The sequence below is a fragment of the Sugiyamaella lignohabitans genome, chromosome C, assembly GCF_001640025.1.
Source record: "Sugiyamaella lignohabitans strain CBS 10342 chromosome C, complete sequence".
In the NCBI taxonomy this organism is placed as follows: Eukaryota; Fungi; Ascomycota; class Dipodascomycetes; order Dipodascales; family Trichomonascaceae; genus Sugiyamaella; species Sugiyamaella lignohabitans.
In genome coordinates, this window is record NC_031671.1 from 1818564 (window position 1) to 1840145 (window position 21582).

The 21582-nt window shown below is 46.4% G+C and overlaps 9 protein-coding genes across 9 annotated transcripts; 6 read left to right on the top strand and 3 right to left on the bottom strand.

The window, feature by feature from the left end:
- Positions 1-1405: 1405 nt before the first annotated feature.
- Positions 1406-2950, top strand: AWJ20_4273 (uncharacterized protein; the record flags this gene model as incomplete). The annotated part of the gene is made up of 1 exon (XM_018881338.1): positions 1406-2950. The coding sequence occupies one exon, from the start codon at positions 1406-1408 to the stop codon at positions 2948-2950; it is 1545 nt and encodes a 514-aa protein (XP_018733938.1).
- Positions 2951-3826: 876 nt separating this feature from the next.
- CYC1 (cytochrome c) lies at positions 3827-4147 on the top strand (the record flags this gene model as incomplete). Its single annotated transcript, XM_018881339.1, has 1 exon — positions 3827-4147. The coding sequence occupies one exon, from the start codon at positions 3827-3829 to the stop codon at positions 4145-4147; it is 321 nt and encodes a 106-aa protein (XP_018733939.1).
- A 1435-nt stretch (positions 4148-5582) lies between these two features.
- SSY1 (Ssy1p) lies at positions 5583-8744 on the top strand (the record flags this gene model as incomplete). Its single annotated transcript, XM_018881340.1, has 1 exon — positions 5583-8744. One exon carries the CDS (start codon positions 5583-5585, stop codon positions 8742-8744), a length of 3162 nt encoding a protein of 1053 aa, XP_018733940.1.
- A 265-nt stretch (positions 8745-9009) lies between these two features.
- ISY1 (Isy1p) lies at positions 9010-9723 on the bottom strand (the record flags this gene model as incomplete). The annotated part of the gene is made up of 1 exon (XM_018881341.1): positions 9010-9723. One exon carries the CDS (start codon positions 9721-9723, stop codon positions 9010-9012), a length of 714 nt encoding a protein of 237 aa, XP_018733941.1.
- Positions 9724-10957: 1234 nt separating this feature from the next.
- On the top strand, positions 10958-12550 carry AWJ20_4277 (Myb family protein (predicted); the record flags this gene model as incomplete). The annotated part of the gene is made up of 1 exon (XM_018881342.1): positions 10958-12550. One exon carries the CDS (start codon positions 10958-10960, stop codon positions 12548-12550), a length of 1593 nt encoding a protein of 530 aa, XP_018733942.1.
- Positions 12551-14175: 1625 nt separating this feature from the next.
- Positions 14176-15681, top strand: SCW11 (Scw11p; the record flags this gene model as incomplete). Its single annotated transcript, XM_018881343.1, has 1 exon — positions 14176-15681. One exon carries the CDS (start codon positions 14176-14178, stop codon positions 15679-15681), a length of 1506 nt encoding a protein of 501 aa, XP_018733943.1.
- Positions 15682-15968: 287 nt separating this feature from the next.
- Positions 15969-16286, bottom strand: AWJ20_4279 (uncharacterized protein; the record flags this gene model as incomplete). Its single annotated transcript, XM_018881344.1, has 1 exon — positions 15969-16286. One exon carries the CDS (start codon positions 16284-16286, stop codon positions 15969-15971), a length of 318 nt encoding a protein of 105 aa, XP_018733944.1.
- Positions 16287-16412: 126 nt separating this feature from the next.
- On the bottom strand, positions 16413-17129 carry AWJ20_4280 (uncharacterized protein; the record flags this gene model as incomplete). The annotated part of the gene is made up of 1 exon (XM_018881346.1): positions 16413-17129. The coding sequence occupies one exon, from the start codon at positions 17127-17129 to the stop codon at positions 16413-16415; it is 717 nt and encodes a 238-aa protein (XP_018733945.1).
- Positions 17130-19985: 2856 nt separating this feature from the next.
- YPS1 (Yps1p) lies at positions 19986-21380 on the top strand (the record flags this gene model as incomplete). The annotated part of the gene is made up of 1 exon (XM_018881347.1): positions 19986-21380. One exon carries the CDS (start codon positions 19986-19988, stop codon positions 21378-21380), a length of 1395 nt encoding a protein of 464 aa, XP_018733946.1.
- Between the last annotated feature and the right edge of the window lie 202 nt (positions 21381-21582).

The following is a 21582-nucleotide window of genomic DNA, read 5'->3' on the forward strand; positions in this document are numbered from 1 at the left end:
ATTACTCAATGTTCATGTTAATACGTCAGACTGTGACCATATCTGGGTATCAATTTCCGCTAACGGTTATGTCTACCAGTCGCTAGGATATGCCCAGAGTCTACCGCCGCAAAGCCCGCTTGGCTTATTGTCTTTAGCCAGTCCATATCTGTAACCATTCCGTTACCCCTTTCATTTTTCCCGTTTCTGCCCCCCCTCCCCCTGAGAATCAAGCCCATTTGACAAGGGTAGGGGTATAGCACCACCATAAAGGAGCCAGAAAACTGTAACGCTGCCTGCAGTCAACTGCAGTTAACTGCATCCAAAAACCCCACCAAACCCACTAAAACAGGAGATGGCTCCGAGTAGGATGTGATGCTACTGCTACACTACGACACTACATATCAGCCACAGGAAAAATAAATTCCAAAAAAAAGATACCCCTCGTACATACATACAGATCACTCAGATACAGCCAATCTTAGTATTTTGACAGACGATAATTGGTCTGGGGGTCGCGGTCACCGATAAATACATTAATCCTTTTTGTATATATATGGAGACGACTCCAGGTTTTGGATCAAGAAAATTTTTTAAAATACAAACAAATCAGTTGAGGAAAAACAATAATTAATCAACTTGGTAAGTAACAAGCAAGAAAAATATCGCATTGATCCACGGCACTCGCCTAAAAATAATCTTTGGCTGAGTGGTTCTAGTGGTTGTAATTCACAAGATCAGAGGCTTTAAAGGGATACTGAAGACAGTTTGATTTTTTATTGTTGAATTGTTATATGACCTGTTGGGAATATTATGGGATCTGGTGAAATGCTGTGGAGTGAGTGATAAGGTTTGGATACGAGATACGGGATTGATAGCGAACCATACGATTAGATTAAGCTTTCTGATCCAGATGAATGTATAAAAAAAGTAGCAGGATTTTTGGTATCGAGTTGTCATTTATCAGTTATCGAGATATCTAGTATTTAGAGTTCTCTCTATATGGCGATTACCTTTTTGACTGGGAAATTTATATGGGAGGAGAGATTTGGATCTAATATTAGATCTGAATTTAGATCAGGATGTGAAAATCCAGATCGCGGTCAGAATAATTTGTAGCTGATCTGACTGGTTTTAATGAGCTCTGTAATCTGGACTTTATGTCCAGGGAGTCTGATCTCAGGTGTCTATCGCAAATGCCGCGACCTCATCCTCATAAAATCCATTTCTCCACAATCCATACTCACACATTTCATTCCAACCAGACCACAGTCATCCCACTCAACTCCCAGAATCCCCATCAAACCCCCTCGTCGCTCGCGAAGCGAGCACAACGGGGTCTGGGGCAGCGCCCCAGCCGCCGGAGGCACAACCTGTCAGGACCCAGAACCCAGAACCCAGAAGCGAGTAACTAACACGAACAGAAATGTCTAGCCCCACCGACCTCAGCAACTCCCCTCCCGTGGAGAAAGTGTCGACTGACGATGAGAAGGCCGTTGCCTACGACTCGGCTTACGCTGTCGAGGAGAAGAGATGGTACAACACCGGTTTGAAGGTGTTTGGCTACCAATTCCCTGCCTATAATCAGGGATACGTCCAAATGATCATGGTTTCGTTTGTATGTTTCCTGTGTCCTGGTATGTACAATGCTCTGTCTGGTCTTGGAGGAGGTGGTTTGCCTGCTCAATTCATCAAAACTGCTGATGACTCCAACAGTGCTTTGAACGCTACTTTTGCTGGTCTTGGTTTCTTCTCGGGTACTATTATCAACCGTATTGGTGTTAAGTGGGCCATCTCTATTGGTGGAGCCGGTTATGCCATTTATTCTGGATCTTATTTGTGTTTCAACCATACTGAAAACAAGGGTTTTGTCATTGCTGCTGGTGCCATTCTTGGTATGTGTGCTGCCATGTTATGGGCTTCTCAGGGTATTGTCATCATGGCCTACTCTACTGAAGAGCAAAAGGGTAGATTTGTGGCTATTTTCTGGGCCATTTTCAACGTCGGTGCTGTCATTGGTTCTCTTGTTCCTTTGATCCAAACTGCCGGTTCTGATCAATCTACTGCTGTTTCCGATGGTACTTATGCCGGATTCTTGGCTCTCATGGTTGTAGGTGCTCTTCTTGCTCTTTTGTTGATGCCTACTTCCAAGGTCGTCAAGTCTGATGGTACCAAGGTCATTATTAAGGAGAACCCTACTTGGTGGTCTGAGATCAAGGGTCTTTTCTTGGTTCTCAAGGTCGACCCTCATATCATTTTGTTGTTCCCTCTTTTCTTCACCTCCAACTGGTTCTATACCTATCAATTCAACGCTGTGAACGCTGCCAGATTCAACATCCGTACTAGAGCTTTGAACGAGCTTCTTTACTGGGCCTCTCAAATTATCGGAGCTCTTACCTGGGGTTTGTTACTCGATGTCAAGTTTGCTGCTCGTAGCGTCCGTGCCAGATACTACCACGGAGCTCTTTTCGTGCTCACTATGGCTATCTGGGGAGGTGGTTATGCATTCGAGAAGACCTACACCCGTGAGACTGCTGTTGAGATGGCTTTGCTCGACTGGTCCGACGGCAGAGCTTACGTTGGCCCCATGTTCTTATACATGTTCTACGGAATGTACGATGCTATCTGGCAAACCTACGCCTACTGGCTCATGGGATCTCTTTCCAACTCCTCCAGAAAGCTTGCCTTGTACGCTGGTTTCTACAAGGGTCTTCAATCTGCTGGTGGTGCTGTTATGTGGAGACTCGACTCCAACGGACTTTCCTACCTCGCCGAGTTTGCCTCTTCCTGGGGTCTTTTGCTGGGTTCTCTCCTCATTGCTTTCCCTGTCGTTTGGTTCAAGGTTCTTGACCACGCCGACCTCGAGTCCGACGGTATTTTCACCGACGGTCTCCACGCCGAGGAGGTCGAGGCCAAGTTCGGTGCCCATCACGACGAGGTCATCGCCCACCACGACGAGACTGCCAACTAAGCATTCGTCTCACCGACGTCCTCCTCTCCCTTATGACTCGTTTTTTGTTTACATAAACTAATGAATAATCTCTTCAACTTCTCTCTCCGAGTCTGCCTCCGGCGGCTGGGGCTTCGCCCCAGACCCCGTGGCTCCTGCTTCGCAGGAGTTTTTTGGGGGTTGCTGAGCTGCTGGGACACTCGCCCGACTCGAGCGAAGCGAGAGGAGCCGTGGGGTCTGGGGCGAAGCCCCAGCCGCCAGAGGCAAGCGTCCCCCGGTCCCGAACGGCTTCCTCGGAGAAATCCACCCCCTTTTTATCCGGCAGGCCCCCTGCAGCGCGGTTTGGGGGTGCCAGATGCGCCACCCCCAAACTGGTCAGGGCGGGTTTTCCCGATAGGCCGGTGCAGGGTGCGCCGCACCGTAATCACCCGGCAGATGGGGCACCTTTTACTATGGGTGAAATTTTATTGGCCCATAGAGCTTAGGTCTGGGTGTGATATAAAAGTGGCATGCAGGTTAATTTTTCAGATACATATTTAATTTTCTCGCTCGTTCCTCGTCTTCATTCTTCTTTCTGACTACTTGACGTCTCAAGAAAATTATATCAATTAATAACAATGGGTTACGAGAAAGGTATGTATTTGTGTTGGGCTTTCCGCCGAGTACTCGAGATAATTTGGCTTGCTATTTATTCTGTGTTTTTATTCAGTTTGTGTGTTGTTGTTAGTATTCCGGTTTTTTGCCGCGTTTATGTCCCATGGGACGAGGACAACACTCAACTTTCTTGGATGATGGCTAGGGAGTAATGATAGCGATTATATTATCTCTGTGCTGTGGTTTATTTGTTTTGTTTGATTGCCACAGTGGTGGTTTGGCGATCTCGCGACTCGTACTAACATGGTAACAGGAAACGCTGCTAAGGGTGCTACCCTCTTCAAGACTAGATGTCTTCAATGCCACACCGTTGAGAAGGGTGGTCCTCACAAGGTCGGACCTAACCTTCACGGTCTTTTCGGTCGTACTTCCGGTACCACCGACGGCTTCACCTTCACTGACGCCAACAAGAAGAAGGGTGTCGTTTGGGATGAGAACACTCTTTTCGACTACCTTGAGAACCCCAAGAAGTACATTCCTGGTACCAAGATGGCTTTCGGTGGTCTCAAGAAGGCCAAGGACAGAAACGACCTTATTACCCACCTTAAGGAGGCCACTGCTTAAGCTGGTTTTGTAGGGATTGTAAATAGCAACTAATATTAATATTTTTTTAACTTTATTTTCTTTCCTGACTTGACTGGGTGCCTCGACTGGCTGTCTGCAAGGGTCGGTGTTTGCTGTTTTTGATTTTGCTCAAACTTTACTCGGTTGTTGCGTTACGACCCGGAATTACCGACATTGCGAGAGATATGGCTGTTCTGACGAGTTCTGACGAGTTCTCCCTCTGGCCAATTACCGCGAACTAAATACTAATATTGTCTCACTACAACAAATATTAAACGAAAATTTTATTAATGGAAGGAGAGGGGATATATACAATTGGCTTCTACCGACTGTGAAAATAGGATCTTTGTTAAGCTGACAGACGTTAGCACATTCTCCTCTAGCAGACCCTGCATAGTCACCCGTCAACGGTGTCTTTGTAGTTCGAGCACCAGTCACCCTTGAAACAATTTCAAAGAACTCTTCGAAGATATCCTCAGAAGTTACCTGCCAAAATTAAAAACCAAAAATAAATAAATAAAATTCGTTAACTGCGGGACAGCTTGAACAAAAGTCAGCGAAACTCCTCTTCACACTTAAAAAGATCGACATTCCCCTCCACCAGCCACATCCCTGCACCCCTGAAATTGCCCTGTTCATCAAATTGTGGCGCAATCGGGACCGGTAACCTGTCAACCTCCACAGGGTCGGAGCACAATTACGTTACCACTTGCGTGAAAATCCTAATTGATTTTGGCTTCCTTATATTACACCATTATTAATCATTAGATAATATCCCCGTCTTGGATGGCGGGGAGGCCGTCCTGCCTCCGGCGGCTGGGGCTCCGCCCCAGACCCCGCTGCTCCTCTCGCTTCGCTCGAATCGTGCTAAGGGGTTCCAGTGCACGCGGGGGACGCTGCTAGGAGCATTGCTTTACAGGGGATATTGCTTTTGGAGACGAGTTTTTCTCGGGACTGGCAGTTATGAACGACATCAACCAGAACGCAACGACCGTTGAGTTTTGTCGCTGCCACTGGTTTAAGAGGCACAACTGCTGGCAGAGTTAAGTGTTTGGACATAAAATCTCCGACAACTCCAATGGACTCGCTTCACTGGAGAGCTCCGGCGACCCACACAGACCGCAAACCCCAACTCGAGCCACTTAACCACACGCCAGCTCCCCACCCAGCGTCCAAACGCTCGCGAAGCGAGCACAACGGGATCTGGGGCAGCGCGCCAGCCGCCGGAGGGAATCAGACCACCCCCAAACACTAGCCCCCAACCAAGTGTGGGGGCTTATCAGACAGGCCTTATCTCATGCACGGCGGTGTAACGGCGGTTCACCATGCATGTTCGTATGGCAGAAAGATGGGACTGTCAGTTTGATCTTGGGATGGAACGGTAGACTTTAAACATAGGGTGTTCAGTTTTTTGCCAGGCCTGGTATATATTGGGATGGAAGCGCCAGATTCCCAGGAACTGAAGCCGATACGGCGCAAGAAAAAAAGCAATAGAGAACATATCTCAGGGGGACTGTTTCCTCCGGCTTCTTCTGGCATTACTACTCGTACCGCCAATCATGTCGGGAGTGGAGCTGAGTCAAATAATGGTGCCAGTGGAGCAAAGAGTGAAATTCATGGCCGAGCAGGGTCCAGTAGTGAAGCTGTGGCTTTGAAGATATCTGATTCTAGTTCGACTGATATTGGCATGGGACTTTTCCCAACCACTCGTCTAAGTAGGATTAGTCCTAGTAATCCTGATAAAGGGGTTTCTGAAGAAATAGGGGTCGAGGTTGCTGATACAAGTATAGCCAGTAGCATGTCAAGGATGACTACGAGGTCGACAAATGGTGTTGAGGGTGCAGGAGTGTTGGTTGAACCGGATTCGTCATATTCTTACGAACAGGAAGACTCGATATCACCGCTATTCCCCAAGATCAGTTATCCATCAGAAGCCAGTATTCAAAGAACAAGATCATATACAAATGCATCGAATGTGGAAGACTTTTCTTCTTGGCTGAGACAGGAACAGTCTCGAGAAGATACCAGGAGACGAGCATCATCGTCAGCAACTGGCGCTGGAACGAGCGTGTCGAAAACACCGTCCATGAGTGATCAGTCGTCACATGTACTCGAACTCGTTGATGATGCTGCTAGTAGCATTTGTATTGATGAAGAGGACGATGGCACAGAAATGAGAAAAGCCATTATTGAAGTGCTGAGGGGCCAGCAGCAACGGAAAACGAATCTAGTTGATGACGAGGCACCACCAGAACCACTGTCGGACTTCGACGAGTATACGCAACGAATAGCTAGAGAACTGGTTGTGCGAGAAAAAGTTGAAAGACGAATGATGCGCAGAGTTAAAGATAGTAGGAAATATGGCAACTATTTTTCAAATGCCAATGATACTGGCACCTATTATGCGCCATCACATCACTATGACAATTTCAATGGTCGTAGACAAAACATTATTTATAATAACCAGCTCAACGAGCTGAACACTCCATACACATACGAAGAGAGACAGAGAAGACGAGAAAGAGGACTCCGGCCGCAAGAAGATGATATGGTCATTGAAGAAATGCCTGACGAGGTATCAATGATAACGCTTGATATTGACGAGCTTGAAAGTGACGATCTGTCGTTAACCGATTACGGAAAACGTGATGATGATGTCACACAAAAACCACGACTGCGACGAAAGCTGCTATCACGCCATGTACAGTTATTATCTCTCGGAGGAACACTTGGAGTGGGTGCATTTTTCAATTCGAGTCAGACATTCTTCCAGTCAGGTCCATTTGGCACGTTGCTCGGATATGTAATCAGCGGGCTCATGGTATTAAGTGCGATGCTGAGTTTGGGGGAAATGGTCGCTCTATTACCGAGTGACCGTGGTATTTCATCATTTCCTGCGAGGTTTGTAGATGCCTCATTTGGATTCGCATTGGGAATTTGCTACTGGTTCTCATGTGTTATGGCATTGCCGTCTGAGGTGACAGCAGCATCGATGCTGATATCGAATTATCCCATGCTCAACCCTGAAAACGATAACAGCATCGTGGTATGGATCACTTTTTTTCTCATTCTGGTTCTGCTGGTGAATATGTTTGATGTGGGCATGCTTGGAGAACTTCAGAGCATCGCTAGTCTAGCGATTTTCTGCTGTATTATTCTGCTGATGCTGTTTCTTGCACTGGCGAATAACGGTAAAGTTGGTCCGTATCACGAACGACTGGGGTTTCGGTACTGGGATTATTCGAAATCCAATTTCACTACTCACCAGGTGTACGGACTGTTTCGTCCAAACTATGCTCTTGGTGTCACTGTTGATACTACGAGCCAGGTGACTGTCATATCCAGTATCGGGGGTAACATTGGCCGGTTCTTACAAGTATGGTCTGCTATTGTGGAATCGGCTTTTTCTTATATCGGCACTGAGTTGGTATTCACGACTGCTGCCGAGGTTCGAAACCCTCGAAAGTCGATTCCTGCTGCTACCAAGAAAATCTTTTGGAGAATCCTTATATGTTTCTGTCTAGGTATTTTCATGGTTAGCATCAATGTATACGCAGGAGATCCACGACTCATGAAGCTGGGTCCATTTGTGTTTAAATTAGATGAAGTCGATGGCGGCACAACTAGCACTGAAAACGCTATAAAACGAGTGGACATTTCCAATATTACGAACTTTGTTCTTGGAAGAGCTGTAGCAGCAGGTGTAAGCGGGTTCAAAGTACCCAATGCAGGTGAGAACGATATCACGGCATCACCGCCAAACACCCTACAAAGATGTCACACGACGTTCTGGTCATGGTCAGGGTTCAGCGGATCAAGTAGCAGTCCGTGGATTATAGCGTTGCAAGGAATAGGATCATGCTCTATAGCAGCTAGCACTAATGCTTTATTCATTGTATGTGCTCTGTCGTCTTGCGTGTCGCATTTATATGCTGCCAGTCGTACATTATACGGACTGGCACTTCAGATCCAAAACGAGTACTGGATCTGGGGTCTATTTAGACGATGTTCCAACGCTGGCGTGCCATATGTGGCGGTTCTTTGCTCGTTTGTATTTGCATTATTGGCTTATATGACGAGTAATGCCACGACTGCTAAAGCATTTGAATGGCTTGTCACGCTGTGTACGTCCGCTGGGCTTCTGGTATGGGCTGGATGTTGTCTGTCATTCATTCGGTTCGAACGAGCCCTGAAGCTGCGACCATCCATTGTGCAACGAGACGACGAAGGGTATCCATTCCGGTCACCATTCCAGCCATATACCGCGTATTTCGGGCTCGTCAGCAGTCTTATCTTAGTATTTTTCTTGGGATTGACGTTATTCCTGAAAGGTCAATGGAACACGGGTCGGTTTTTCGCGAGCTATTCAGCCATATTTGTGTTTATTGTGTGTTACACGTTGCACAAATTGCGATACAAGACGTCCCTGGTGCCCATTGGCCAAGTCGACCTCGACAGCGGACGAAAAGAAGTGGAGAACGTGGCGTGGGAAGAGGACCGCGTATACAGTCCGGGCCTTCGCGACTGGGCTCGCACGGGCTATGCCACAGCCAAATATTATATGGCCATGCTCAAAAAGAAGTCAGCACGAAACTGACCGACCGACTGACTGGCTCATCACGAACAAAATGCAATTTATGTACAAATCACGAATCTTACGACCGCAAACGAATAATAAATAAAATAACAACTACCAGCCGGGCCCACTGCCTCCGGCGGCTGGGGCTCCGCCCCAGACCCTGGTTGCTCCTGCTTCGCAGGAGATGACAGGGACCGTCAACGAAACGAGTCGAGCGTAGCGCGAGGAGCAACCAGGGTCTGGGGCGGAGCCCCAGCCGCCGGAGGCACACCACCACCCACCCTCAGCCGATGTACAACTGCTCGAGTTTCTGGCGACGACGTTCGACGAGGTATTTTTCAACTTCGCTGGGAGTCGGGAGATGGTGTAGTTCCGGTAGCGGTTCGAAGGAGAAGTCGGCCGTGGCCGAGTATGGCAGCTGTGATGGGCCCCAGGGGTCGGCCGTGTGTGTATCGAGGTCTTGTTCGGCGACCTGTTCTTGTGACAGCATGTCAGCATCCTCGTCTTCAAGAGCGTAGTATGAAGCAGGGAGGTTTTGAGGAAGTGCTGGTTCTTTTTTCGTCTCGTGTGACGCGGCAGACCGCTGTTTGGCTTGTGCTTCAAACAGTTCTTTAACCCCTGGCAAATCACGAGCTCGTCCGAAATATTTGTATCCTCGAGTCGACGTCATGACATCCTTGTCAGACCCGACATTATTCGACGAACCTCCGAACCGGATATAATTGGGTCCGCCAAGGTCCCGCAGTTGCAGTTCCCATACATGTTTCTCACGCATGAGTTTATTGATCTCGTCATTGAGATCGCGGATCAGCGATTCTGACAGCGCCGGTTCATGGATCCGTGTGATCTTTTTACTAATCTCTCGCAACACCTGACCTCTCCATCGCTCGCAGTCGGCCACTGTCTTCACCGACCTAATATCCCGCGGCCGACGCTCGCGACTCCTATCAATAATCCCCATCTCTGCGGCCTGTTGTTCCCGAAACCGGAACAGCATCGACTGCGCCTTCTCTTTATTCCTTGACATTCTCTCTCCACCACTCTTTTCTCCAAACGACCCTCTTCTCTCTCTACTCCATCACCTACACTGGATCACCATCATCGCATCACCAACATCGGATCACCTGCGGCGCTTATAAGGTGCATGCGTATATGCGCCACTGGGGTGGGAGGTATACCCCGGCGGCTGGGGCTCCGCCCCAGACCCTGATTGCTCCTCTCGCTGCGCTCGAGTCGTTTCGTCGACGGTCACAACCAACTCTTGCGAAGCAAAAACAACCAGGGTCTGGGGTGGAGCCCCAGCCGCCAGGGGCACGCCCCCTGCGTTGCGCCGCGCCCGCCGCCCGTTCCCTGATGTTCAGTTCAGGGCTGTACTTGTGGGGCTGATGTGGGACGGCGAGGCTGGAGATGTCCCAATCAGAAGCACAGGGAAACCCTCGCCTCAGGGTCGTTGCCGCAACCCACAAGTTTTCTTGTTCTTCACAGAAACGCTTCCTGGTAATTTTTCCTTTTCACAACCATCCCTTGACCTGATTCCTTTCCCTGATTCCTTACCTCGAACACCAACCCTGGCACGCTTGTTCGGATAAACTTGGTACGGAGTTTCCCTGGCAATCTGGTGGACCTGTGTTTAGTTTGGTATTTCGGTTCTTGTTTTTTTTGTTTTATTTTATTTCATTCTAATTTTTGTTGGTGAATTCCTGCTTCGTGGCTTTTTTTTTGGCTGGCTGATTATATCAGAATCGAGTTCTACTTACGATCGCATATAATCTCGGTGCCCTTGACATTCTCGACACGATTTTTTCTGGCACGATTGTTGGCTGAGTAATCAGTATTGAATTATTTTTACTGATTCTTTTGTAGCTGTCAGTTCGTTTTCGTTCAGTACTTTATACAGTTGTGAATTGCTGGAACGCGTCAGATTTCATTTCTCGAGATCCTGTATTGATTGATTGTTGCTGGACTTAGCCGATCGCATCGAACTTTTTGACCCAACCCATATCACTTTTTGATATTAGACGGACTTGTCTGCTTGGTAGATAATATTTTTTTGCTCGGTTTATCTTATCTATCCTGTTCCCAATCTTTATTTATTTTTGGTTCCTGGAAGAAGATCTCCTTGCCTCAAGCTTTTATTACCTTTTTATCGGTTTATCATTGAAATTTCCTTACCTCGAGTCAGGTCTTAGGTTCCCTTAACCTTATCTATCAGTATTAATATTCAACCGACCATGGCAGGTGCCCGTCGAAGAAAAGCAGAGCCCAAGGGCAAGAAGCCATCTAATGATGAGCAACTCAACGAAGAGATTCAAAAAGTCGTTAGTTCAAAGGACGACATCTACCTCGATTCTGTAGCAGGTATCGATCCTGAGATTGTTGGCGGTGAAGATCACACATCTGGTGCTGATAACGGCCAGGGTACTGTTGATGTTAATGGTCCTGAAGGAGCTGATGCCAATGATAACGTCAATGTTAATGTCAATGATGTCGATGTTAATGTAGATGTTGGCGTTGGTGTCGATGGAACCGGTAATGGTGCTAACCAGCAGAACGATTTCTCAGTGTTGGCTCATGATTCCCATGGTCATCATTCAGGAGCTGGCACCAGTGCTGCTGAGCAGTTTGCTGCTTCTTACACCAATAGTGCCAATGCGGCAGCTGAAGACGCTGCACTTCTAGCGGCTCGTTATCAAGCTCAACAATATGCTTCACAGTTTGGTCAACATGCTGGTGCTACTACTTCTGCTGAGGATGCTGCTGCAGCCGCTGCTGCTGCTACCTCATATATGCAATTGGCATCGGCTGCTCAACAGAGCCCTGCCAACATCGAAGCCGATACCAAACCATACATTAACTCGAATGGCACCTCGTCTAATGGCCATCCTCCTCATAATATGGTTTCTTTCATGTCCACCGAGCGACTGTCAAATGCTTCCAATGTTGGCAAGCGTCGAGTCCGTCTCGGATGGTCAAAGCAAGAAACCGAGTACCTTATGGAAGGATGTAAAGTTCACGGTGTCGGCAATTGGAAGAAGATTTTGACTGACCCGAACTTCCAATTCAACTGCCGTACTGCCGTGGATCTTAAAGATCGGTTCCGTACCTCGTTCCCTGAGGAGTATGGCAGATTATACCCCAATGCCAAAACACACAAGGTCAAGAGAAACCGTAATAGTAACAACAGCGGCATTGCTGAAATGACCGGCATTGACGGTGAATACAAGTCGGACTCTCCTTTAGGTGGATCTGGTCTGGTGAAAATCAACCGTAAGGAACGTCGTTCGTTTACTAAAGAGGAAGACGAGAGGCTCTTGGAAGGATTCAACAGACATGGACCTGCCTGGTCTAAGATCCAAAGAGACTCTTCGTTGCAATTCTATGAGCGTAGAAGTACCGATTTACGTGATAGATTCAGGAACGCTTTCCCTGACAAGTATACTCAGGCCGGATACAAGGGCCGTGCTGGCGACGGAACTGGTACTCGTAAGGGAGGCAACAGTGCTAGCAGCAACAATGCTAGCAGTACTGCCAGTCACAATGCTGCTGCTAATGCTTCTGCTGTTGCAGTTGCTAATGCCGCAGCCGCTGCCCTGCCGATTCTTCACGAAGAGACTGCCAACGCCGGTGCCAGTGCCGAAGCCCAGCTTCTCAACCAGCGTTACAACCTCCAGCAGCCGGCAAATATAATGATGCAGCATGGAAACCAGGGTCAGAATTTCAACCCCAACTTCCAAAACGCCATGTACTATCCCCAGGCCTCCGGTCTACAGGCGGGTATTCCCCAACTGTACCGTGGTTCCAACGGCAGCCAAGGTTCAAATTGATGATGGCGCCATCAGATGGCCTTCTTTTTTTATTTGTTTGCTTTATGCCGGTTCTGAGTTTTGCTGGTTGATTGGGTTTAAAATTATATCAAGTTTTTTTTTTTAATTTAATTTTATTTATTCCTGTGTTTTTCGCTACCCCTCAAAAGCTCGCGAAGCGAGCACAACCAGGTCCGGGCGGAGCCCGGCCGCCGGAGGCAGCTCCGTTTCGATTGCCTCCGGCGGCCGGGCTCCGCCCGGACCTGGTTGTGCTCACTTCGCGAGCTTTTGGGGAATGATTCGCGCCGTTTGAGGGTGGATGGGCTAGCGTGGGTGAGAATGGTCAGATCCAGATCTTGGGAATCGGCGAAATCCGATCTTGGATGTAGTGACTCGCCGAGGATCTCCGCCGTTGCGGGTGCTCTGATCTGAAGCTCTACGAGATCTGATCGTTGGTCAACGTTGATATTAGAAAACTAGCGTTGCCGGTGCTGATTACAGGCTCTTGATAGGTTTTTTTTCTCTTTCCAATTCTTTTGGATTTTGGTAGATTCGCAATGCAAGTTATTCAAAAGATCACTGGAATTTTGAAACTTTGAGTGACATAATTAATCTCAGTGCTGGAAATTGAGGAGCAATAAACATGGCTGATGAGACATTTTGATCTGACTAAGTCAGCCTCTGGGAACCAACATTCTCAAAAGTCATACGACCCAATTAAATGAAGTACATATTGCTCTTTGCTCTGAGGCTGGTCGACTGGGCTAATCGGTGGCAGCTGGGTGTCCATTCTGGGTCACGAAGATTTGCAAACGCCGTAAGACCGACAATCCGCTCCGTTCAGAGATATCACGCCCTCGACTGTTGAAAATCGGCTTACTGAGAGAAGGAAGTCAATCACATCTCCGCAAATGGAACCATTTTGTTTTCGTTAATTTGCCTTGAGACATGCGTTTCGAGGCAACATACCTAAAATCTGCAGTACATAATCACTTAAGTCGTATCTTGCACCAGCCACAGCATCCCCGAAAGCATTATCCGGCCGTAATATCATGGCTATGGATTTCCTAACTCAGTCGTAACAAGGCTTAGGTTCCTTGCATTGTGAGTCTTATTCCTGCCATTCCATATATTTATAGAAAACGGCTGGTGCATGTGCACAGATGCATGTAGGCACCTGATTGTTCGGTAGCGATCGACGGCATATTGACGTGCAGACGGGAAGAAATTAATCTTCTTTGGGAAATAGATGGCTGAATATGCGGCGATCTCTGCAGGGCATTTGGTCACTGCTCATCGCTTGCGCACTGACTCCAGACCTAAAGGTGTTTATGGTATTGCACACTAGGAAAAAAATCTTTGTAAATCTTTGTAATATTTGTAGCCTCTAAGTATTTAAATATCTCATGATCTGGCCTTGTTTTCCTGAGCATAGTTCGACAATTTCAACAACACTTTGCTGCGTTCGGTAGGGATTTCTCTGGTAGATTTCGGTCTTTTTTATTTGTGTGGGGATTTTTTATAGACTCTTTGAGTCGTGACATTCATTTATTAACAATTACGCTCTTTTATTAATTACATTCTTTACTTGCCTCGGCATACCACATTCGTTTTTACTTTGATTATTATTTTTGGCTTTCATCAAAATGCTCAGAAAAGAATTAGAAAAAATTGCTTTACTATTACTGTCTGGTACAGTTCTGGTAAATGCAGCTCCAGTTGATGTATTCGTCACTGAATATGCAGCTCCAGTTTTTGTGACTGTTGCTCCTCCTGGTGCCAACGAGTTTAGTACTCAATGGCCTGGCCAGTCGTACACTACCACATTATGGCCAAGTGCTCCTAGTCCAGCACCCCCTGCTGCTGCTCCTCCTGCTCCTGCGCCTCCTGCCTCAGCACCCCCTGCTCCAGCACCCCCCGCTCCTGCCCCCCCTGCTTCTGTATCTCCTACTCCAGCACCTCCTGCTCCAGCGCCTCCCGCTCCAGCACCCCCTGCTGCTTCACCTCCTCAGCCCGCTCCACCTGCTGTAACGCCAAATCCCCCACCTGCACCTTCTCCTCCAGCTCCCACTACAAGCACCAGCTTGCCCCCTCCACCAGCCCCTTCTCCTACTACTACATCAATCCCACCTCCTCCCCCAGCTCCTTCACCCAGTACTACTACTAGTACTCCACCCCCTCCACCTCCACCACCAGCTCCTGCTCCTACAACTTCCACACCACCACCTCCTCCACCACCACCAGCTCCCACTACTTCTACTCCACCTCCTCCGCCAGCTGCCTCCAAGCCGCCTGGATACATCCCTCCAATTCCTGGTCAAAACGGAATTCCTGCTATTTCCAATCCTGTTTCTCCAATTCTTCCCGAAACGATCGTTTATAGTCCTTACAACAACGATGGCTCTTGCAAAGCTGCTGACGTTGTAAGTCAAGATCTTGCTCTGATTGCTTCACGTAATATTCCTTCAATCAGAGTTTATGCAACTGACTGTAACTCGCTACAAAATGTCCAGCCTGCCGCTCAAGCTCTTGGTCTGAAGATTAATCAGGGATTCTGGATCGACAACTCTGGCGTGGATTCCATTGACCAAAGTGTATCCGATGTTATCTCTTATGGTCAAGCTAATGGTTGGGATATCTTCAAAGTTATAACCGTCGGAAACGAGGCCGTTTTGAGTGGATACTGTAGTGCCAGTGATCTTTATCAAAAGATCCTTTCGGTCAAGTCACAACTACGAGGTGCTGGATATAACGGCCCTGTCACAACAGCCGAAGTACCTGACACTTACCAAGCTAATCCAGAGTTGTGTGGTACTGATGCTGTTGATTACGTCAGTGTAAACTCGCACTCTTACTTCAATCCCGGAGTTGCTGCTTCTGGTGCGGGACAGTTTGTATTGAGTCAACAACAACTTACTCAACAGTATTGTAACAGAAACGATGTCACTATTTCTGAGACCGGTTATCCCCACACTGGTGATGTTAATGGATTAAATGTTCCATCACCTGATAACCAACGTGCTGCTATTGAAAGCTTGCTCCAAGCCTTTAACGGTCAAATTACTATTTTAACAACATACGATGACTATTGGAAGCAACCTGGTCCCTACAATATTGAGCAACATTTTGGAGCTATCTCACTTTTTAATTAGCCATAGTTGATCTGCTGAATTTCTGTTGTTTTCAGGTTTGTTTGGGTTTTTTTTTCCGGTCGTTTGGGTTGTTTTTCTGATTTTTCCTTTTCATTCATATGTATTATTAGATCCACATTTTCTTTCGCTTCTCTACGCTCATTTCCAAAGCACTGTTTCGTTTATTGTACTGTTTATTCTCTTTCTGTAGTTAAATGATTATGCATCGATATTATTCTCACTGCAAACTATTTCAAAAGCCAAAAGCTTTACTATGAACATACACAATTTCTACAAAGGTAGATAATCTATAACTTTGATTGGTTCTCGTTATACTCCTCGATTTCTTGCATGGCAAGTGCCGACAGAGGGAAATATGACTTGGCATGGGCTTCAGCATTTGCACTCGATGCTTGGCCCCTAAATATTCTGGCCGCAATTCCATGTGTAATTACACACAGACGAAGGTGGGCATAAACCACCGCAAACGACCAATATGGCGCAGGGTTCCATCCTGATGAGGATGCATACAGAGAGAAGATGTCTTGAATCTTGGGAAGGCCCTCTGGCAGGTCATTAGCATATTTAAAGCCACCGAATCCACCATTAGGTGATGCCGGAATCATGTATGGGTGGCAGATATTGCCCAAATCAGCAAGTGGGTGCCCAATCGTGCACAGTTCCCAGTCAAGAATAGCTACTACTCTGTTCTCAGTAGGATGAAAAATCTGAGTGAGTTAGACAGGGTCATGTTAAAAAATGACAAGAACAATCCTAGATATACTTACTAAATTGTCTATTTTATAATCGCCATGTACAATCCCAACTCTCTCTGGTGGAGTGTGGGTCTTGATAAATTCAATAAGAGTATCAAAATTGGGAATGGGTCCCAGAACCTTGCCTGTTTTAGAATCAGTGACTTGGGCCTGGGCTTCATGCACTTTGTTTAAAGTTACCACTTGACGTGGATAATGACTAGAAAGGTTTTTGGTGAATGAGTTAGGAAGACCAATCTTGCTTGGATCAAGGCTGTGTAAATTAGCCAATGTCGTAATCGCCGATGCCCAACATTCGTTTCGGTCTTTGGCAGACAAAGACGGTATTCTAGGATCATGGAATATACGCCCCGACACAAAGTTCATAATATAAAAATCAGATCCAATAATTGATTTATCCTGACAAAGAAGGTATACTTCAGGAACTGGTACCTTGCCTGTACTGGAGATTGCCTTTATCATGTGGTACTCTCTATCAACTCGATGTGCCGATTTAGATACTAGCGTTCCAGGGGGCTGCTTACGGAGAACATATTTACGATCTTTAGCGTCAATGATCTGGTAAGATGGGTTACTTTGTCCAAAACCAAATTGCTTTAATGTCAGTGGAGCTTCGAAGATATCTGGCTTCTGGCTTGTCAGATATCGGGTTAATGTTTCCAAATCAATAGGATGCCTTGAATTGTTAATCATCTGCTACTAATCTAAGAATCACAGGCATACACAGGTTGTGCTACAATGCCTCCGGCAGCTGGTGCTATGCCCCAGACCATAATGCTTCTCTCGCTTCGCTCGAGTCGCTGAATGTTGGCACTACTAAATCCATCGTGAAACCGGATCACTTACCTCACCGCCCCTAGATCGGCTTCAGTATCAACTCGATTGGTTTTGTTAGACATTGCAATTTCTGTTTGGTGGATTCAAGAACTAAGGAATTCTCAAATAGATATATAAAAGACCTTGGTAATCTAAAGCATACGATGTCTCGGATGTCGCTCAATATATATCTGGGGTAGCCCAGTCGCCCCGCATTTATTTGACATGCCGAGATTCGACGGAACAACACTGACCCGAGTGCTCGGCATATTGTAAAACCAGAACCCTAACCGTGATTATTTACGTCAGGGTTTCCAAAGGGCCGAGTGAGCTAAATAGACCCCGGCCCGGCTTCAAGTTGCAATCGGATCCGTTTTGCTCCAATCTCATCCTTTGCCCTATAAAGATGTATATTTCAGCTTATCATTACAGCTGGGCGGGGTGCCGACGTCGGCAGTGAAAGAATAGATTCTCCGAACAAGTGTGTGGCAAACTCCTTTACGCCAAATAGTCAGTAATGCAACCAGTTTTCTGAGTTGTATCTTCAAGTCATGGAATTTATTATTCAGACTCCAATAACTGATAGCGAATGATGACGGGCTCGGAAAGAAGCCGTGAAAAATTTTCAATAGCGGATGATTCCATCTCATAAATAAATTCCCCTGTCTTTGCTCCCACATTTAGATAGCTAGTCCATGTTATTAGTCGGTTTTCGCTGTATAGTTTGAGCATCAGATGGACTCTGATTGTTTCGGTGACAGCTGTCAGTACATATCAGATGCATTGATTATATGACCTTCATTTCCAATAGCTTGAACAAGCTGACTACATGTGAATATTGAAAAAGTCTATAATTGTATCGTAGGTTCTTGAATCACAAGAATACCCCCTCTACTCCTATAGAACTTATGCTTCTAATAGCCTGGTAATAGCTTGAAGTTTTACTCCTGGTTAGTGTTCCGCTCAACAACACAGAAAGTTTCTATTGCTTCCCAACTAAGCCCCCGGAGTTAGACCCAATGCTCTTGTTTGCATAATTGACCCACTATTACGAGAAAAAAACATCTCTTTTCTAATCTTTTCACATCACCATTGGCAGATGCATCGGCCGTAGGGAGTCGAAGTCCTCGGCCGCAATTATCTGTAGAGTTCCTAGCATTGAATTCTTGTTCCACCTATGTCATTACATGGGATATAAAGACCAACCTTTGGCTCGGACCGAGAAGCTAGTCGTAGGTTTCTTCCCGGCCGTCATGACTATGTTCCGGTCCCTCCTGCTATACCTGTAGGAACCCGATGATAGAGGTTAGGAGGCTTATGTAAGCTCAAATTGGCAAATAATAGTGAACCTGAGAGTGATAAATTCATCTCATGGTGCCGAGGCTGAATTTATACAAGGTTAATTTAAATTTTAAGTGGTATTTTATATGGTTTATATCAGTATGTTTGAGTAATGATACTTGAGGTTTTGCAGAACTACAACATAGAGGTGATGAACATCACCCTTCTTATCATGCTTATCCTTGACACCTGCATGCAACTTTAATTTAGTGGTGTGTTTGACGTGGACAAATTGTCTAAGAAAGGGATTTTATTTTCGTGCTGTTGCCAGAGTATGATATTAAACCAAGAAAAACATATCAGGAGTAGGCAACTTGGATGGTATGGTGTCGTCAGAAGATGGATCTTGCTGACTAAAGAGAGACATAACCGAGTAGGCTTGACTGGTTTGCTGTGACTGTGAGCTATGTGCCAAAACTTCTTGGCTACCATCGACAAAAGACAGTTGAGAAGGAGGAGTAGGATTTATATAATTAGGGATCTCTTCAGAGGTGATGAATTTAATGCCTTTAGGGTTTTCTAGCGGTATAACTGGAGGTAGGCGAATGAAGACCGCATTTGCTTGTTGATCCATCTTAAATAGCCTGTTGCAAAATGCTAATCAATGTGATGCAGTAAGTTAAAATAAGAGATTGCAAATAGATCTTGATAATCTGATTTGTTAATTGGAGTTAGGCGAGGCTGGACCCCACATTAAACTATGCATGTTGCAATATTTGGCTTTGGAAACTATCAATGAGATTTTCCATCAATCTATATAATAATCAGAAGCAGATTGGTAAGGTATTAAATATTTCAAACGGAACGGAAGGTTAATCATTCAATAGCTGCTGTTGTGTTTGAACACCAGTAGATGTACGTATTGTCATTTTTGCCGGTGACAGAGGTAGTAAACAATTTGTTTCTCAACACCATTTCTATGTTTGTCTTAAATTATGTATACAATCATTTTCCAAGTGACAGGCTCCAAGTGTCAAGTTTACGTCTTTTCTAATAATCAAGTCGCGACTGAGTAGACAAATCTTAACTGATATGATACTTATCCAATATTTGGTTACTTGTCAAGTAAACTACTCAGTCGAGTAGGGAACCGACAAATTAGCATCATTTCATTGCCGCTAATTATCAGTTCTCTGTTAGATTGTCATCTATAAGATTAAGTTAGGTGATAACCTTATAGGACCTCGGACGTTGAGATTGGATCAGTATGCAAATGGCGATAATTTAATCATAATTTGCTGTTTCAGAGACTCAGACTCAGCGTTTACCGAGTACGAATGTTTTGATTAATTATTTTTACCTAACTGATAAATATCTGGGTGAATGTCCAAAAGAACTACTGTCATCATACTATTGCTCTACGTGAGAGACAGCAGATCCTACTAGAGTAACATGATATTCCATACCTTAGTGGGCCTAGCGGTCGTATCTTTAGCTGGGGTACATGCATACAATAATGCAGGTTTACCCCTGAGGTCTGCAGCCGAATCTGTTATAAGTCTTCAAATCCAAGGACAGCGCGGACCGGTGGCGCCCAACGAGCGGGTCAGATCTTGTGTTAATGGCGTTTGTCCTGTTCCTTGGGGAAACATGACTGATACTGAAAATGTTGAAAATGAAGCTGCTGGCTCGGCTCCTGCTTCATCTGCGACGCCAGCTATTCGACCCACTGAATTGAATAACTTGTATTCATACTATGGTGTAGATATGCAAATAGGCACACCACCTCAACCTGTAACAGTACAGCTTGATACTGGATCCAGCGACTTCTGGGTGATTTCCAACAAGAATCCGTTCTGTGCTAAGACCAGCGAGGACATCCAGCGAGGCTGGCCAAATTGCTCCACCAATGTGTTTGACTATACCAAGTCCACCACCTGGAACTTTACTAGAAAATATTTCCACCTCTCCTATGGTGACGATACGTATATTATTGGAAGATGGGGAACAGACGTCGTGTCCATGGGTGATCTCCGACTCGACCAAGTCAGGGTAGCACTGGGTGACAACACAAACTCAAGCCAAGGTGTTTTCGGTATTGGATACCCGCAAGAAGAAGCAACTTTAGACAAGTATATGAATATCCCTGTATTGCTCAAACAAACTGGACTTACTCAGGCAGTAGCTTACTCGTTATATCTCAATGATATCGATGCCACCGCTGGCCAAATCTTGTTTGGTGGTGTTGACCACGACAAGTACACTGGAACTCTCTACACTCTGCCCATAGTGAAAACCGACGATGGAGATCCCAGAATGGTTGTCCAGCTTGAAACCGTCACATACAATGATGGCAAAAATGCAAGTCAGATTTCAGGAGAGGGTATCAATGTTTTGCTGGATTCTGGAACAACTCTGACAATGCTTCCCCCGAGTATTGTCACTCCGCTCTACTCTGCAATTGGAGCAGTTGAGATCCCAGATGCCCCATTATATGGAGTCTCGTGTCCTTCTAGAGACAGTGGTAAAATGGTGCAATTCAACTTCAACGGTGCCGTCATCAATGTGCCTCTAGCCGAGCTTGTTCTCGACTTGGGCGAGGAGACAGGAAAACAGTTCACCATGCCCAACGGAGACAAAGCATGTGGAGTAGGTATCGTGCCAAGCGATTCTGACCTTGTTCTGGGCGACACCTTCCTACGAAGTGCCTACGTGGTCTACGATCTCGAGAATGACCAGATCTCGCTGGCCAACACCAACTTCAACAGCACCACCACCAGCATCGAAGCCATCACTCCCTCTGGTGTCCCTGGAACCGTTCTCGCACCCTCTCTCCAACACCGCTAGTTGCCCCTTTATAGATCAATACACACATTCACGCGCTGTCTGCCTCCGGCGGCTGGGGCTCCGCCCCAGACCCCGCTGCTCCTCTCGCTTCGCTCGAGTCGTGCTAGGGGTGCCCAGTCGTTAGTGGCTCGATTCCACGAGACGACTCGAACGGAGCGAGAGGAGCAGCGGGGTCTGGGGCGGAGCCCCAGCCGCCGGAGGC